General features: G+C 45.1%; 1 protein-coding gene and 1 pseudogene across 1 annotated transcript; one reads left to right on the top strand and one right to left on the bottom strand.

Annotated features, from left to right (window-relative positions):
• Positions 1 to 221: 221 nt before the first annotated feature.
• On the bottom strand, positions 222 to 2616 carry LOC139024262 (ankyrin repeat domain-containing protein SOWAHA-like). Its single transcript, XM_070438884.1, has one exon. It carries the CDS (start codon positions 2257 to 2259, stop codon positions 541 to 543), a length of 1719 nt encoding a protein of 572 aa, XP_070294985.1. The 5' UTR covers positions 2260 to 2616; the 3' UTR covers positions 222 to 540.
• Positions 2617 to 4218: 1602 nt separating this feature from the next.
• Positions 4219 to 14101, top strand: part of LOC112070235 (septin-8-A-like) — a 12108-nt pseudogene continuing 2225 nt past the window's right edge.

Genomic DNA, 14101 nt, shown 5'->3' with positions numbered 1-14101 from the left:
ATGATGCCTTGTTGATCCACTGAATGATCGCCCATGTGTTGAGCCATCATGTATGCAGGTGTTTGTGTCCACTCGGTTGTTGCCAAGGTGTGGTTTGTTGACGTATGTCTATGTATAGTTCGGCTGAACCAATGAAATGACAGGTTGTTTCCAGGCTGCAGGTATAGGACTACACCCCTGCAGTGCAGACAGAGAGTGTGAAACATAGAAAACACAAATGGTATTTGTTATGCAACTTTATAAAATAACTTGGGTCAGTATATATATAAAAGAATGTGTTACTTCAACACGTTACAGTCAATAACTTTCCTAAGAGCTTAGGAATCCTTATATAGCTATAAATATGTCTCACCACTAAATCAAGACAGGTACAATATTAGTACCTGAAAAGTAGATTGTGTTACCATCAGTACATGGCTTATACTAGTGCTTGTTCAGTTAGCTTAGTGAAATACTCAACATTCACATTGAGGCTTGATCAAATATTGTAATACAGTCTCAAGAGGGTTTAAATAGATTRTCTGTTCAAATGTTGAACATTCAATGATGATAGAACATGTCTGAGAAGTGTCTGCGATGGTACGGCTGTGGCCCATCCTTTCTGTCATCCTCTGTGTCTTCACCAGCGTGGTTTTTGTTTCTCTTCCTGTGTCCCATCAGTCTGCTCAGTGTATTCAGTCCCCTGGGTAGCTCCCTGTCCTCCTCATCCTCTTGCTTGTCCTGACACCTGTCCTGTTGGGATACCCGTGGGTCCCCTAGYAGTTCCCTGAGCTCAGATGACAGACCTTTCTCCAGGTAGTGGTACGACTTCTTCCCATCATTATCCCTTATATTCACACTGGCTCCGTAGTCTCTCACCAGCAAGGTTATGACTCCATCATGTCCGTGTATGACAGCGATGTGTAGAGGAGTATAACCCGCCTGTGTTCTGCTGTTGACGTCCACCTCCGTGCCTCTCTTCCTGGAGATGTCCAGGATGTTGCGGACCATGTCTGTATTGCCGCCCTTGGCCGCCCAGTGGAGGGCAGTGAAACCCGAGATGAAATCTTTCTTCTCGGCCAGCTGCGGGTCCTGTAACAGGAGCCTGTAGATATGTCCCCAGAGACCGGCAGCAGACTTCACCAGCCACTCATGAGCTGCAGCTTCCAAAGGGATAGATTGATCAGAGTACTTATTGGCATCTTTAGTGGTAACCWTATTGGCCGCCGTGGTGAGATCATTGGTGGTGTCGTTGCCCTGTTTCAGGAGCTTGTTTGGGGTTCTCTTCAGCTGTGGAGACTGAGACTCAGAGTACTTATTGACATCCTTGAYATTGTCCCCTTGTTTCAGGTGCTTGTTTKGGGTTCTCCTCAGCTGTGGAGAGCCAGATGTTTGTGGTGCTACTCCTAGCTCTGGATGTCTGATTTTAGCYCCAGGGGAGGTGTAGGTGCCCGTACCCCACTCTGAGCTCACTCTGCCTGGGGGTTTAGGAGTCACGGCTGCCTCTGGTGGTAGAGGAGTGGGAAGTCTCTTTGCCAACATGCTTGGAATCTCAGAAGTTTTTGGTCCCACAGACACTTTGTTATTTAATCCATCCTGCCTCGTCAGTACTGGATCTTCTCTCTGTGATTGTGGTGGAGATTTCACTGCCACTATAGCAAACACAGGGCCAGTCATTTTTCCAGTTTTTCTGATCCCTTGATCAGCTGAAACATTCAGTATCTTGATTGTGGGTGTTTCTTGATAAGTATTTTTGATAAGGTTACTTGACCTAACTGCGCCCCCATAACCTGCTGGGTGTGCATTAGGTCTTCCCCCCAATTCATTTATATGCAGAGGCATATGTTTTACAATATCGTTTAAACAATTTCCATGTATGCTTGAAACACAACATGAATTGTTATTTTCAATGTCAGAGTTCAGTATCCTACCAGATTTGGAAATGGCTGAAGTTTCACTGTGTTCTGAAGGACTGGGTGAGAACGACGTGTTTTGACTGCAAATACTCTCGTCCAAGTCCGACTTCTCAGTGGTTGAATGTATTYCCTCTTTCACAAAGTCGTGAAACCTTTTCTTTACAACGACAAACTTGACATCATCGATCTGTTTGACGACCGCAACGCTGTTTATAATTGTCTTGAATATATCTCTATTGTGCTTCTTTTCCGCGGGATCACTGCAATTGATCTGAGGTTTAAAATTATTCAGCAAATCCGAATTCTTCACTTTGCCCCCGTGMTCCAACAAAAAAGTCAAAATAGTTTCTTGAGTCAAAGCCATATTTTWCAATGTTCACCTCTGCCTAGATAGAGGAGAAATGTTCACTTGTTGTTCTGAAACTCTCCACACCCCGACTGTCCCGCCCGTCTTCTTCTATGAGGATTGATGCCCCTCGCGTTGAGGGTCCCACCACCACTACCTGCTGTTTCCGGTGTCTAGTTAAACACATTTCCTGAGAAATTATCTTCTTGGCATGAACGCAAGATTGGGTTGGGAGATTGCGGATTTGCGGTGCATGCCAAACGTGCCCGGCCGGTGCGCGTCATATGCGCGTTCACGTTTCAATATCATCCGCTTCTCTTTCCCGGTATAGAGGATCTATTCTATTCCATTCTATCCTAGTCTAGTCTAGTTTTGCCAGATATGTGGACTCGAGTCACGTGACTTGGACACGTACCACTAGAGTTGCACATTTTGCGACTCGAATTTGCGAGAAGAAAAAAAAACACTTGCCACTCGACTTCGATTTGAGCATCTATGAATCGTGACTTAACTTGGACTTGAACTGTATGACGCGAGAGACTTGATTTGTCATCTCGCGCACTATGTAAACCTATCTGTCCTTCATATGGGAGTGCTGCAGATTCTGTGCGTTCTGTTCTGTGTTTTAACCAATCAGATTCGCGGAAATCACAGGTTGCGCAGGCCGGGCACAAAAGGTGCTCAGCTCCACTGTCCTCCAGTATTTATTTAGCAAACGTGATAACACATCACTCACGACAAACACAATACATTACTATTTACAGAAATGTTGCAGCAGCCTACACCTAAACTGTATGGGAAGAAAACGATTTCTCAGTCTGATCAACTAGGCTACTGATAACAACCGCAGCCCGCAGGGTAAACGAAGTGGTCATGTTATGTAGCCTATTTATAGTCCGTTTATTTGTTTTAGGAGAAAATGTGAATGTGATCAAATTTGGTTTAGGCTATATTCAAACTTGGGCTGGCTGGCTCAGGCTACCTTGACCTTTTCAATCCAACATGTCAATCCAAAACATAAATAGACTGGGAGTTACTTTTTAATTACATTTGCTCAGCCCTGTGAGTTCTCTTGTCAAATTGCAGTGTTTGTGTCTGTGTAAAGGAAAGTAGTTGTAAAATATAATTCATATTAACGAGTACAAGGTTGCTGCAGTTTCACAGGATTTTCATCCTCTCTAGGACCAGGAGTTTTTCCAGAATTTCTTTACAACCATGTGACCTGTTTAGAACTTATACCTAGGCGGCAGGTAGCCTAGTGGTCAATGGTTCGAATCCCTGAGCTGCCTAGGTGAAAAATCTCCCGATGTGCTCTTGAGCAAGGCACTTCACCTTAATTGCTCTGGATAAGAGTCTGCTAAATTACTCAAATCTAAATCTGGTCCCACTCCCATCATTGCACATATAAATACCTTTTTACAACTACTAATTAATCACTGTCAGACCCTATAGGGTCCTGATTTATACCTGGTTAGGCTACCAGATTAGGAAATGCTCCGGGCCCCAGAGAAAACAATTTGCCCCACCACTCTGTGACCTGTAGTGCCACCTCACCGGTCCCAAAAACCATTGCATTGGGTTTCAAAGACTATTACTTAACCCGGACGACGCTGGGCCAATTGTCCGCCGCCCTATGGGACCCCCAATCACGTCCGGTTGTGATACAGCCTGGAATCGAACCAGGGTCTGTAGTGACGCCTCTAGCACTGAGATGCACTGCCTTAAGACTTGAGACTTGCTTAGGACATGCAAAAATTGTGACTTGGTYCCATCTCTGAGTTTTACACTTTGGTTTTCTTTAGCAGAATAGTTTTTGTCATTGTGCCAGTTCATAAAACACCTGTTATTAGCCTACATGTTGTAACAAAGTAATAATAATGCGTAATAATTCATACTTGATGAATGATGGATGGAACATATACATTTTYCCCCCCCAGGTCTTTGACTATTAGCCTATAATAAAAATGTAATCACTTCCCAAACTCTTGATTTATAGTCTGTATTTACAGCTCACCATCAGAACCAGCCCATACCAACACAGCGCAGATTGTCTGTGTTTCTCCTTCTCCGTGCGTAAAAATCTGTTCTCATGGAAAACCAAGGCGCATCATTCGTCTCCTCTCTACAGTACTAAATCAATGCAATAGAGGCTCCACCTTGTACAGTACCGTCTTACTACATGTGAGACTTTAAGAAATTGCATTTCAGCACATAGGGGGTGTTGCCGCAAAGTAGCCATATTGAATGAATTGAGACGTTCCGCTGTCAACCATCGCCGTCCACCCAACTAGGTCCCGATGAAGACAGCTCCTCGTAAATTCTACTCCCCACACTTTTCTTCTTCACGATGGCCGCCACGGACATAGACATTTTCGCTGTAAGTAGCCTAGAGATTTGCTGCGTTTCACAAACATCGTGAATTAACAGCCTAGTGCATTATGCACAGCCTACGTTGCAGTGTGCCTACTGGTATGTTCTGGTATAAGGTAGTAGCTGATTAGGCGGATATGCAGCATCTAAAGCGGGGTATCATCAACACCGGGAGAGCAGTGATTTCCTTCCCGTAGACTAGATAGCCTTTGGAGAACTGTAGCCTACTCTTGACGCATTATTATGTCGACCCTGTTCTAGGTTGTTTATAAAATGTTAATTGATGCTAGGTATGCAATTGACGCATTTTATACGTTGCCCTCTGATATTGCTGATATTGACACCTCACTCTGCTGTCACTCAGAGATTAAACCAATAGCCACTCGATGCTACATTGTATCAATTCGGTYCACAGATGTATCATTTGCCACTGTCGGTGAAACATTGTAACRGTTTTACAACGTGTTTATTGTAGCCACGCAGGCATGACATGTTTGTCGAGAGAAGAGGGTTGATACATTGTAACGACATCACTACAATGAAAGGAGGGAGAGTTGAACTGTCAGCGCAACCCTAGCTAAGAGGCTAGTTAGTTTGAGTTGTTGTGAATTGAAGCTAACCTGCGGATAACAGGATAAGTAGCAGCCACTTGTCTCTCCATGAGGGAACTGAAGGAATACTCAGTTCAACAGTATAGGAACACACACACTCTGAGGACGTGTGTATCTGTCAACATATGACATCCTTCAATGTTTGTTCGTTAGGGCAGCCTACTGAATTTGAAATTGATCCCCAGGCCAGAGGGGTCATAACTTAAGGTTTGAACACAAGCCACTTATCTTCATATCAAAGCTACTTATTTTCACTCATTCTGAGCACATAGTTATTGAGTTAGTCCTTCAATTAAACACTGTAGTTCAGTTTGCAACACACACACACACACACACACACACACACACACACACACACACAACACACAAACACACAACACACACACACACACACACACAACAACCACACACACCACACAACAACACACACCACACACACACACACCACACCACAACACACACACACACCAAGACACACACACACACACTACGGCACATGGATGTGAAGCGGATGACAGATTGTGTTTGTTAAGGGTGTGAAATAACAGCTACACAGAGGGATCTTTGGCCCGTGTGTGTGTGCGTGTATGTGTGTGTGTGTGGGTAGAGCACTGGGCCAGTGGCACAGATGATTGTTGTGTTGAGCTCATCCTTGTCCTCATGGCTAGCCTTCTGTGCTGTGAATAACAACATGTTGTGTTTCTGAAGATGGCCCAGCCTTCTGTGCTGTGAATAACAACATGCTGTGTTTCTGAAGATGGCCCAGCCTTCTGTGCTGTGAATACAACATGCTGTTTTCTGAGATGGCCCAGCCTTCTGTGCTGTGAATAACAATACCATTTTTAATTTAACCTTTATTTAACTAGGCAAGTCAGTTAAGAACAAATTCTTATTTACAATGATGGCCTACCCCGCCCGGCCAAACCTCGAACGAGCTGGGCAATTGTGCACCGTTTTATGGGACTCCAATCATGGAGGTGTGATACAGCCTGGAATCAAACCAGGGACTGTAGTGACACCTCTTGCACTGAGATGCAGTGCCTTAGACAGCTGCGCCACTCGGACCCAAACATGCTGTGTTTCTGAAGACGGTCTGGGTACACTCCAAATTGCACCCTATTCCCTATGTAGTACTACTTTTGACCAGGGCCTATTTAGCTCTCGTCATAACTAGTGCACCACATAGGGAATAGGGTGCCATTTGGGAGTGTGCCTAGACCGTCTTCAGAAAACAGGTTAGTATCTGGCTATGGGAAAATGGATTGTATGGACTGCATCGCTAATATTCTGAGTTAAATATAACCTAGCATTATACAGGTCTTCATCCTGGGTTAAATATACCTATATTTAGTCAGGCCTTCGTCCTGGGTTAAATATAACCAAGAATTAGTCAGGCTTCATCTTGGGTTAAATATAACTATAATTAGTCAGGCCTTCATCCTGGTTAAATATCCTAGCATTAGAGTCAGGCTTCATCCTGAATCCTGAAATTGTCAAGAAACTGAAGATCTCGTACAACGCTGTGTACTACCCCTTCACAGAGCAGCTTCATTAAATAGTACCCACAAAACACCAGTCTCAACGTCACAGTGAAGAGGCGACTCCAGGATGCTGGCCTTCTAGGCAGAGTTGCAAGAAAAAGCCATATCTCAGACTGGCCAATAAAAATAAAAGATGAGCAAAAGAACACAGACACTGGACAGAGGAACTCTGCCTAGAAGGCCAGCATCCCGGAGTCGCCTCTTCACTGTTGACGTTGAGACTGGTGTTTTGGGGGGTACTATTTAATGAAGCTGCCAGTTGAGGACTTGAGGCATCTGTTTCTAAAACTAGACACTCTGATGTACGTGTCCTCTTGCTCAGTTGTGCACCGGGGCTCCCACTCCTCTTTCTATTCTGGTTAGAGCCAGTTTGCGCTGTTCTGTGAAGGGCGTAGTACACAGCGTTGGTACGATATCTCAGTTTCTTGGCAATTTCTCGCATGGAATAGACTTAATTTCTCAGAACAAGAATAGACTGACAAGAAGTTCTTTGTTTCTGGCCATTTTGAGCCTGTAATCAAACCCATAAATGCTGATGCTCCTGATACTCAACTAGTCTAAAGAAGGCCAGTTTTTATTGCTTCTTTAATCAGGACAACAGTTTTCAGTTGTGTAGCATAATTGAAAAAAGGGTTTTCTAATGATCAATTAGCCTTTTAAAATGATAAACTTGGATTAGCTAACACAACGTGCATTGAAACACAGGAGTGATGGTTGCTGATAATGGGCCTCTGTACGCCTATGTAGATTTTCCATAAAAAATCTGCCATTTCCAGCTACAATAGTCATTTACAACATTAACAATGTCTCCACTGTATTTTCTGATCAATCTGATGTTATTTCCATGGACAACAAAAAATTATTTAAAAAACAAGGACATTTCTAAGTGGCCCCAAACTTTTGAACGGTAGTGTATATTTTTGTTTACGTATTTTTTGTTTACACATTTATAACATGTGATTGTTCTCTCCACAGAATGAAGAGGAACGTTGCCTGGAGCTGGGCGGCCATGTTGGATTTGACGTCTTCCAGACCAGTTGGTCAGTAAATCAGTCACACAGGGATTCTGCTTCAACATCCTGTGTGTCGGTACGTAACGTCTGAGACCATTCCAGCCTGCAACATCTTAACGCGTCTCAGTTCTCACTACAGATACAACTCCAGCCTAGTGCCAGTCTATTTCTACTGTAGCAAAGGCAAGGATGTTTTCTGAACGCAGGAACATTTCGGTACCCAGGCTAAAACATCTTCAGTCACAGCATTTTTTATTTTCTCACTCACATCTTTTTAAAATGTTCATCGTATTTTCTACTTTTCTCTCTTTTTCTTCATCTCAGGTGAGACAGGGATAGGGAAGTCAACGTTGATGAACACGCTGTTCAACACCACTGTTTTGAGGCCGAGGAGGCCAGCCACTACCAGAACGGTGTGTACCTGCGGCCCAGGACCTACGACCTGAAGGAGAGCAACGTTCAGCTCAAACTGACCGTAGTCGACACCGTGGGGTTCGGGAGACCAGATCAACAAGGAGGAGAGGTGATAGTACAGGAACAGCTGGGTGCTTCGTTAGTGAGGCGGATAGGAGGTGGTTTGGTGAACCACATCGCGTGATGAGTAACCTTGCCTGACATCTGTTGAGATGTTTTAGCTCATGATTTGTATAGGTACTGTAGGGAGAGGAATGCATCAGGACTGGTCAGTTAAGTGTTCAGGTTGGGGTTCAGGTTAGGGTTCAGGTTGGGGTTCAGGTTAGGGTTCAGGTTAGGGTTCAGGTTGAGGTTCAGGTTAGGGTTCAGGTTTGGGGTTCAGGTTGGGGTTTCAGGTTGGGGTTCAGGTTGAGGTTCAGGTTAGGGTTAGGTTAGGGTTCAGGTTGGGGGTTTCAGGTTGGGGTTCAGGTTGGGGTTCAGGTTAGGGTTTCAGGTTTGGGGGTTCAGGTTGGGGTTTCAGGTTGAGGGTTCAGGTTGGGGTTCAGGTTGGGGTTCAGGTTAGGGTTCAGGTTCAGGTTGGGGTTCAGGTTAGGGTTCAGGTTTGGGGTCTCGTTTGCGGTTCAGGGGCTGGGGTTGCAGGTTGGGGTTCAGGTTGCGGTTCAGGTTTAGGGTTAGTCATTAAAATAGCACTTCTTCTTGGATGGTTTCTAGATACTGAACCTACTTTCATTCAGTGGTTAAAGGTCATTAAGACAGGCTGTAGCTATAAGAAGACCAACGTTGGACATTCAGCATTCCTCCTCAGGCCCTCTCRACTAGTGGCCCTCCAGCCAACACACATACAGTGTAAAGGATTTGCATAGCTCAAGGCTTTGGGTCTTTGTGCAGCCATGAATGGGAAGGGAAGAGTAGGGAGAGGATGATTAGAAGAGCTAATGCAGTCTGAAAAGGAACTTGAATAGTCAAACAACAGGGGAGTGGGAAAGTGCATTTTTGGAGCCGTATTATCGTGGCGGTTTGTAACCCAGATACTCTACTGTTTGTTTCTTGAATAGCRGGGAAAACTTTCCTTCTTTTCTGGTGAAAATGTGAGGTTGAGGTTGAGAATAAATACTGTGTATGTTTTCAGACCCTGTATTGTTTTATCACTTTTCTCAGGGATGTGATTGTTCCCGATTTARTCAGGAATTCCTGCTTTTCTAACATTCTCCATTCACTTGTAATTGAAACTGACCTATCCCCAAAGCCCAAATCCTGATCACATCCATGTTTTGTCTTTCTGTGCGCTGCAGCTTCAAACCCATAGTGGACTATATCGACAGCCAGTTTGAGACCTACCTGCAGGAGGAGATGAAGATCAAGCGTTCCCTGTTCGACTACCACGACACCAGGATTCATATCTGTCTCTACTTCATCGCCCCCACCGGACACTCTCTCAAATCACTGGATCTGGTCACCATGAAGAAACTGGACAGCAAGGTAACATTTGAAATACACTATATAAAAGTTTGTGGACACCCCTTCAAATTAGTCTATTCGGCTATTTCAGCCACACCCGTTGCTAACAGTTGTATAAAATCGAGCACACAGCCATGCAATCTCCATAGACGAATGTTGGCAGTAGAATGGTCTTACTGAAGAGCTCAGTGACTTTCAACATGGCATCGTCATAGGATGTGACCTTTCCCGAAAAGTCAGTTCTACAAATTTCTGGCCTGCTCGGGCTCCCGAGTGGCGCAGCGGTCTAAGGCACTGCATCTCAGTGCTAGAGGCGTCACTACAGACCCTGCTTCATTCCAGGCTGTATCACAACYGGCCGTGATTGGGAGTTCCCTAGGGCGGTGCACAATTGGCCCAGCGTCATCCGGGTTAGGGTTTGGCTGGGGTAGGCCGTCATTGTAAATAAGAATTTGTTCTTAATGTTCTTAACTGACTTGCCTAGTTAAATAAAGGTTAAGTACAAATAGATCTGCCCTGGTCAACTGTAAGTGTTGTTATTGTGAAGTGGAATCGTCTAGGAGCAACAACGGCTCAACTGCGAAGTGGTAGGCCACACAAGCTCACAGTAGTGAGTGGCAACACTCACTACCGAGTTCCAAACTGCCTTTGGAAGCAACGTCAGCACAATAACTGTTTGTCGGGAGCTTCATGAAATGGGTTTCCATGGCCGAGCAGCCGCACACAAGCCTAAGATCACCATGCGCAATGCCAAGCGTTTGGCTGGAGTGGTGTAAAGCTCGCCGCCATTGGACTCTGGAGCAGTGGAAACACGTTCTCTGGAGTGATGAATCATGCTTCACCATCTGGCAGTTCGACAGACGAATCTGGGTTTGGCGTATGCCAGAAAATACCTGCCGAATGCGTAGTATCAACTGTAAATTGGTGGAAGAGGAATAATGGTCTGGGCTGTTTTTCATGTTCGGGCTCCTTAGTTCCAGTGAAGGGAAATCTTAACGCTAAAGCATACAATGACATTCGAGACACTTCTGTGCTTCCAACTTTGTGGCAACAGTTTGGGAAGGCCCTTTCCTGTTTCTGCATGACAATGCCCCTTGCACAAAGCGAGGTCCATACAGAAGTGGTTTGTCGAGATCGGTGTGGAAGAACTTGACTGGCCTGCACAGAGCCCTGACCTTAACCCCATCGAACACCTTTGGGATGAATTGGAACGCCGACTGCGAGCCAGGCCTAATCGCCCAACATCAGTGATCTGACCTCACTAATGCTCTTGTGGCTGAATGGAAGCAAGTCCCGCAGCAATGTTCCAACATCTAGTGGAAATCCTTCCAGAAGAGCGGAGGCTGTTAAAGCAGCAAAGGGAGGGACCAACTCCATATTAAAATGCTCATGATTTTGGAATGAGATGTTTGACGAGCAAGTACAATTTTGATCACATATTCTTGTATTAGGAGCTGCTCTTACACTGTTGCAGGAAAACCTTTTTGGACGTTGACATGTTAGCATCTGAAGCGTTGGACACCATAGAGTTAACAGGCTGTGTAGCCTGAAGGATACTGACAGGGGTTCAGGTTCAGGCACAACCAGTTACATTTTTATCTCAAAGTAGAGCTGCATTGCATTTTGATGCTTGTATTTGTGTCAATCCAGAGGTATATTTTTTTTAAACATAGTAGACCTGATGATTAAACGCTATTGGAATGCAAAAGCTGCTCCTCCCTGTACTCCCAGGTAAACATCATCCCATCATTGCCAAGGCAGACACCATATCTAAGAGCGAGCTGCACAAGTTCAAGATCAAGATCATGTCAGAGCTGGTGAGCAACGGTGTTCAGATCACCAGTTCCCTACTGAGGACGAGGCTGTCACCGAGATCAACTCCTCTATGAATGTGAGTCTGATGCACCACATACGCAACACACGCACGCCACACACACACACACACGCACGCACGCACGCACGCACGCACATGCACGCCACAACCACACACCACACACAAAATTATACACACAAACATGGACACACACACACGCACGCACGCGCACACCACACACACACACACACACACACACACACACACACACACAACACACACACACACAACACACAACACACACACACACACACACACACCACACACACACACACATATACACACCAACATGGACAACACACACACACACCTTGTCACATCACAATGCAGTTGTGTATGCCAGGCACCTGCACACTGTAATCAGATTGCTTGCCTTCCTGATTGACTGCGTCAGCCGAGGAGTCGATGATTGATTGATTGATTGATTAAAAGAGACCACAGTGTCTTCCTCTTCTTCAATGCCTTAAAAGAACACCAGCTTTATTTGTGACACATTTGTGGTCTTGTGTTTTTGCAACAAGTCGTTGTTATATTATAACGGGGGTCATACATGCTCATGACAGTCTTATCATGCGTTATAAAGAGTTACTAAATGTTCCCATATTAAATTAAATCCTTTCTTCCAGGCCATCTGCCCTTCGCTGTGGTGGGGAGTGTTGAGGAGGTTGAAGTGGGGAATAGATGGTGAAAGCCAGACTGTACCCCTGGGGAACTGTACAGGGTAGGTATCTCTCTATTGATCCTGTACCTCTGGGGAACTGTACAGGGTAGGTATCTCTATATTGATCCTGTACCTCTGGGGAACTGTACAGGGTAGAGTATCTCTATTGATCCTGTACCTCTGGGGAACTGTACAGGGTAGGTATCTCTCTTGATCCTGTACCTCTGGGGAACTGTACAGGGTAGGTATTCTCTATTGATCCTGTACCTCTGGGGACTGTACAGGGTAGGTATCTCTTATTGATCCTGTACCTCTGGGGAACTGTACAGGGTAGGTACTCTCTATTGATCCTGTACCCCTGGGGAACTGTACAGGGTAGGTATCTCTATTGATCCTGTACCCTGGGGAACTGTACAGGGTAGGTATCTCTATTGATCCTGTACCCTGGGGAACTGTACAGGGTAGGTATTCTCTATTGATCCTGTACCCTGGGGAACTGTACAGGGTAGTATCTCTCTATTGATTCCTGTACCCCTGGGGAACTGTACAGGGTAGGTATCTCTATATTGACCTGTACCCTGGGGAACTGTACAGTGTAGGTATCTCTATTGATCCTGTACCCTGGGAACTGTACAGGGTAGGTATCTCTATTGATCCTGTACCGCTGGGGAACTGTACAGGGTAGGTATCTTATTGATCCTGTACCCTGGGGAATACTGTACAGGGTAGGTATCTCTCTGATCCTGTACCCTGGGGACCTGTTACAGGGTAGGTATCTCTCTATTGATCCTGTACCTCTGGGGAACTGTACAGGGTAGGTATCTCTATTGATCCTGTACCGCTGGGGAACTGTACATGGTAGGTATCTCTATTGATCCTGTACCTCTGGGGAACTGTACAGGGTAGGTATCTCTCTATTGATCCTGTACCGCTGGGGAACTGTACAGGGTAGGTATCTCTATTGATTCTGTATATTGATATTACGCAATCACTAGAGACCCATATCATCAATGCCAATATAAAAAAAGACTTGTTATTTTCTCAAATGCATATTGTTGTTAACTTGCTATTGAATGACCAGTCCCTTTCAAACTATAAGGTATATTACCATATTAAACCAACCATATAACCCAGTCCTGCTGTGTTGTGTTGATCAGTGGAGAACGAGAGCCACTGTGACTTTGTGAAGCTGAGAGAGATGTTGCTGAGAGTGAACATGGAAGACCTGAGAGAGCAGACTCACGCCAGACACTACGAGCTCTACAGACGCTGCAAACTGGAGGAGATGGGATTTACAGATACAGACCCCGACAACAAACCCTTTAGGTGAGACCAGCTCTTGTTCAACGTTACATAGCGGGCAGGTTGTCTATCCTTTTTTTGGGGGCTGAAGGTTTGTCATCAAATATGCACAATATAAAGTGAAATTAGACCAGTGTTAGAAGTCAAAATACGGCCAAAGCATCAGAACACCTAGTTGTCCAGGGGCCGGCGAGTACATCTACAGTAAGGAGCAAAACCCCATGGACGTCTCCCAGCAGTCAGAGACCTAATACACATTCTAGAATGAAATATAGACACCCTATTCCCTACCTAGTGCACTACTTTTGTCCAGGGAACCCTATGTAGTGCACTAGGTAGGGAACGGGGTTCCATTTGGGATGCATACATATGCCTGTTTAACTGTAACTACCTTGTCTTCCCTCACCAATCAGTCTGCAGGAGACGTATGAGGCCAAGCGGAGAGAGTTCCTGGGGGATCTGCAGCATAACGAGGACGACATGAGACAGATGTTTGTCAACAAGGTGAAGGAGACCGAGGCAGAGCTGAAAGTAAAGGAGAGGGAGGTAATCATTCACAGGTGCTTCTGGGAGTTTGTTTTGTTTAGATTATGATGTTGTTCTGCTCCCTTTCATAC

This window comes from Salvelinus sp. IW2-2015, unplaced genomic scaffold (assembly GCF_002910315.2).
Source record: "Salvelinus sp. IW2-2015 unplaced genomic scaffold, ASM291031v2 Un_scaffold1265, whole genome shotgun sequence".
NCBI classification, from domain to species: Eukaryota; Metazoa; Chordata; class Actinopteri; order Salmoniformes; family Salmonidae; genus Salvelinus; species Salvelinus sp. IW2-2015.
Note: the sequence above shows the minus strand (reverse complement) of the source record. Positions and strands in the feature narration are given on the sequence as shown.